The sequence below is a fragment of the Pteropus vampyrus genome, unplaced genomic scaffold, assembly GCF_000151845.1.
Source record: "Pteropus vampyrus isolate Shadow unplaced genomic scaffold, Pvam_2.0 Scaffold44, whole genome shotgun sequence".
NCBI lineage: Eukaryota > Metazoa > Chordata > Mammalia > Chiroptera > Pteropodidae > Pteropus > Pteropus vampyrus.
In genome coordinates, this window is record NW_011888825.1 from 10,052,974 (window position 1) to 10,057,723 (window position 4,750).

Here is a 4,750-nt window from a genome sequence, read left to right on the forward strand (position 1 = left end):
ACACCAAGTGAAGCCAAATGAAGTAGGGTCTAATGTGAGAACGAAGGCTTTGCAGTTGTTTGAAAAGCAGAGAAAGCATCAGGTCATCAAATGAATCCAGTCTGGTTAAACTCAAAAGAAGCTGGGCCATTAACAGCCAACACTTTCATGTTGTGAGAAGTAATCCATTTCAGCAAAACATCCAAGAACACATTAATGTTCATTTCAACATTACTATAATAGTAATTTTGTTTTAATTTACTCTGTTTTGGTTTTTAATAGCTGAATAAGAGCTATAAGTAAAGGGGTTTACACCTATTATCATGTGGATATAAATAACATAAAAGTAAAAATAATTTAGGCGAACATGGGGATCAAGGAAACTTTTGGTTGTAGTTTTTAGTTTCCTTTATAGGATCAGTTTGAAACTCAGGCTAACCTGAAGACTGGACAAAAGGATGACAATCACTTGCTTTGATACGAAGAACAAAGTTAGTACTACAAGAATCAATTTCTAGTGGGCAACTTCTGTGTCTTTTTCTTTAATGTTTCCAATCGCCACCCCTCTAACCCTGAATTTGGGTTATTCCCGTTTGTTTCTTTTCCCTTCTAACTGGTGAGCAACGTGGAGATGAAAAGTTGGCCCTTTTTACTGTGTACATCCCATAGCATGTAGCAGTGTGCCACACAGGGAAGATGATTCATATCTGTCGGATCTGTGGAAAAAAGGAAACCACAATAAACTGAGGCTCAGAGAAGCGTGACTTTCTCCAGATCACTAGGATGCGAAGTTGAGCAGTTTGACTGCACAGCCTGTGCTTTTAGTCTCTAAGCTGGCTTCATTTTTAAGACTATCGACTGGCCATCCATCATGAGGTCTGGCAACTCTAGGGCTCAAATATTTGATGAACTCATGGAACGACTCAGTGAGGTCTTGGAAAAGGCCTCTTCCCCCTCTGGGTCTCAGTTTCTCCATCTATAAAATGGTGGTGGTGGGGTAGTAACCGAGAGCGCCTACGCCTTTGCAGCTCTGAAACGTGACAAGAGCGGGAGGGCGTGTCGCGGCTGGTCCTCTTCTGTGTCCTTACCATTTGATGATGTTGTGAACCAAAGGTAAAAAGGAGTAGTTCTCCTCTTTCACGCCTGCAGGTGACTGAGGCCTTGGCGCCGGCGACTGCTGCGGCTGAGGCGCGGCAACGGGCGGCGGCGGCTGCGGCTTCGTCTCGGGAAGCGGTGGCTCGGCGGGTGGCGGTAACGCATCCTCGGCTTGTCGCCCGGTGGATACCCCAGCGGAGGCCATGGCGCTCGGGATTCCGCCAGTTAAACAGTCACGGGGACCTGAGCAGCCAGCCCGCCGAAGGCGTCGCAAACATCCAACGTCACTTCTGCACGCCAGCGTTGGGTGGGACCTGGATGGAGGATCTGAGCGTGCGCATTAGGGAGCGAGGCAGGGCAAAAGCACCGAGGTGGAGGCGGCTGTTACTAGGCAACGGGCGGTTGGCGGATATAGAGTGGCCTGGATTTGGTTGTGGAGATACCTAAATCATTAACTAGTCAGAAACTGACTTATTTCAGAAATAACTTTATTTTTATTCACTTGACGAAGAGAGTCCAAAAGCCACTAACAGAGGAAGGCTTGAGATAAATAAGGTTCAGCATGGCCCAGCTCTTAGAGAAGGTCTCAGGAAGAACTAAGTTGAACTGTAAGCACCTGTTATATTAAGGCACGGGGCGCTATGGGTATTGAGAATACAGAGGTGAAGAACCTACAGGCTTACTCCACACAGGAGCCTGCAGGAGGAGAGGCAGCAAATCCTGACCGAGCCGATAGGGCAAGATGCTGTGCTAGCCCTAAGGATGCAGAGGCATAGAAATTGCGTCGCTGAAAGTTCTGCAAGGCCGGACAAGGAGGAACTAATACATTAATATTTAATATGCATCTTCTGGGTAGTAGATGATGTGCTACATGTGGGGGGAGGGGTGAGAACGCGGTTCTAACTAATACAATGCAAAACGAGATTAGTGCCAAGAATAAATAGCATATCTTAGAGGAAAGTCAACGTCTGGTACTCTCCATACCTATAGGCCAGTTTCTTAAGCCCCTAGGCCCCAGTTTCCTCACCTCTAAGAGCTTTTTAGTTCAGGGTCATGGCAGAGCCTAAACTGCTTTCTAATTTCATATCCATGGCTGACCTCTCAAGTTCTGGTTTAAGAACTCCCTAGCATCCTAGGGCAAAGTAGGGACTTCTGGTGGCTTTGTGGTTATGTTCCTCAAAACAGGTATAATTTCTGGGCGATGGGGACACCCATCCTAAACCTAGCTAGTGAGCGGAAGAAGACATGAGCTGGGAAAGCCCCATCCTTCTTCAGTCTACCATCATGGGCCTTAAAGAGGCAAGGAAGTCCACATTTAGGGAGCAAGATGAGCAGTAGCACTCCAGAGCAAGGGGACCATCCCAAGGAAAGCATCAATGTTAACATTTTCAGATGCATCAGGAGGAGTTTATGGAGACCAATCCTAGGGTAGTGAGGCTAAGAGAGGATGCAGAATGAATTAAGGATGTTGGAGGGTGTGCAGTAGAGGGTCTCTAGTAGAGAGTCTCAACGCAGCTTTCTTCAGCAAGAGCTGCCCCGAGTACCCCAGAGGGAGAGCAAGTGGAGGAAGAGAGCTGCAGGATTTTCTTCCTGTAAACCATGGATCTCTCCACCTAAGGGAAGAGTTCAAGAGTCCTGGTTGAGAATAGAGGAGAAAGTCCTGTTGGGATAGGACCAGGTGTGCTTGTAGTGGCTGTACACTCTTGGAGTCACCTGGGGGAAATAATGATGGCATAATAGTAATAACAATAATAGTAATTACCACAACTACCATGGAATAAAAATATGTACAAAGAACAGTCAACGATCATCTCATTTAAGCCACAAAAGAGCTCTAGAAGGTAGATATTAGTATCTCCATTTTACAGATGATACTGAGGCTTACAATGGTTAAGATACTGGCCCCAGGGTCACATGGCTTGCCTGACACCAAGCCTATGATCTTAACCAACACATAGGAGACCTTGGGTCTCAATCAGTTCTGTAACTTTATGATTTTGTTACCAGAGAGCGGGGATCCTCTCCCGGTATGTTGTCCAGGTTCTTGATGTCTCGAACAAAGAATTGAGCAAGACACCGAAATACAGCAGAAAAGTTTTATTAGAAAGGAAAGTACACTTCTAGATGTGGTAGCGGGCCTAAGCAAGAGAAACGTGGTTCAGAAGGCCTGGTGACAAAGCCTTCAGGGTTTTTATTACTATTTTTATTACTATTTGTTGTGGGTGGTCACTTTTCTTAGAGGAGTGGGCTTCCTTGATTGACAATTAAGATCGACAGGACTCAGTGATTCATCATTTGCTTTCTGCGCATGTTCGTTCCCAGAATTCATTCTGTTACAATGATATTAATGAACTTCTGAGCATACGCATCATATTATAATGATGGCATAATGAGGCTCAGGTGAGTTGAAGGTCATTGGAGTCTTATTGTGCAGGTGTGAGTGACTGGCTTAAACTGGTACCCAATTTTCTGCTTACTAGTTTCCTTGTATGTGTTACTTTTAGCCCCAAAATACCTTTTGGCTTGCTTGATTGTGGGAAGACTGGAACAGACCCTTTCTAGAATAGGACGACCTCAGCGTTTTGCAGGCAGACCTGAAACTCCCTATCTAACTTTCTTGCCTAACTCTTTTCTAAGAGCCATGAACCACCTTATTATTAGTATGGGTGCTGGGGGACGGGAGGTCTCTTCTTCTGTATCTGCTTCCTGCTGAGAAGAGTCGTTGTCCCCGCCTATTGGAGTTTCATCGAACTCTTTCCCTTTCTGCCTCAGTCAGGGCGGGGTCTTGGATTTCCTGCTGAAGTGCCGCCTCAGTCCTTAGACAAAGAAAAGAAGATACAAACTTGTTATTTAATTCACATATCTATTAAGTTCTATTATTGATTTGCCTACTAAGCGAGTAAAGGAAAACAGTCTTGGTTAATATATTTCTTACAGAATAAAAAACCTTTGTCCTAAAGTTCTCTCCTCTCTCAGACTCTAAGGGCCCTGCCTGGCCTAAAGCCATTTCCGTATGGTGGTCCAATGATCCTTGTCAAAAGCCAGAGGATCTGAGTTACCAGTTTCAGAGGTAATTATCTGGATTTGGAGAGAGGGCATTTTTCCCAAAGAAAGAAGGGAAGAAAACTTAACTAGGTTTACTAAAAAAAAAAATTAAGAACTCTGCAAAAGATGTCCCATAGCATTTCCCGCTAAAAGATTAAGAATTTTACAAGTGATGTTCCGTATTAATTTGAAATGTTAAAGTGAAATTTTTATTCAGAATTTGAAAAGCAAAACATGTTCATCAATAATATTCCCATGGCAATTGCATGTCATCTTTTCTTCCCTAGTGTGTTTTATAACTTAATTATGAGCCCTAATTTTATCATTGGCAGAATAATGAGGACATCTCTTTTTTTAAAAAAGAAAAACACTTTAGGTATAAATAGATATGCCTAAAGAAAACAAATCAAAACATAGGAAGCATGAATGAGTATGGTGTCTTGACAATTTGGCCTAAAAATGGTTAATATAATTAGTAGCAAAGAGTAAAGCTGATTTCATAACATTGCAAATGGATGTCAAAAAATACTGCCTGTGCTGGCTTCATTAAAGCTGAAATTGCTATGTGTATCTGTTCAGAACTGTTCCATTAAAAGTTGAAAAAGACAAATGATCTCTTGCTGTGTAAGGA

The 4,750-nt window shown here is 43.5% G+C and overlaps 1 protein-coding gene across 1 annotated transcript in view; it reads right to left on the reverse strand.

Annotated features, from left to right (window-relative positions):
* Positions 1-1,380, reverse strand: part of MED9 (mediator complex subunit 9) — a 9,920-nt gene extending 8,540 nt beyond the window's left edge. The window contains exon 1 of the mRNA XM_011359103.2: positions 1,068-1,380. Coding sequence (XP_011357405.1) covers positions 1,068-1,279 — 212 coding nt within the window. The 5' untranslated portion in view covers positions 1,280-1,380. The remainder of the gene's footprint in view (positions 1-1,067) is intronic.
* Between the last annotated feature and the right edge of the window lie 3,370 nt (positions 1,381-4,750).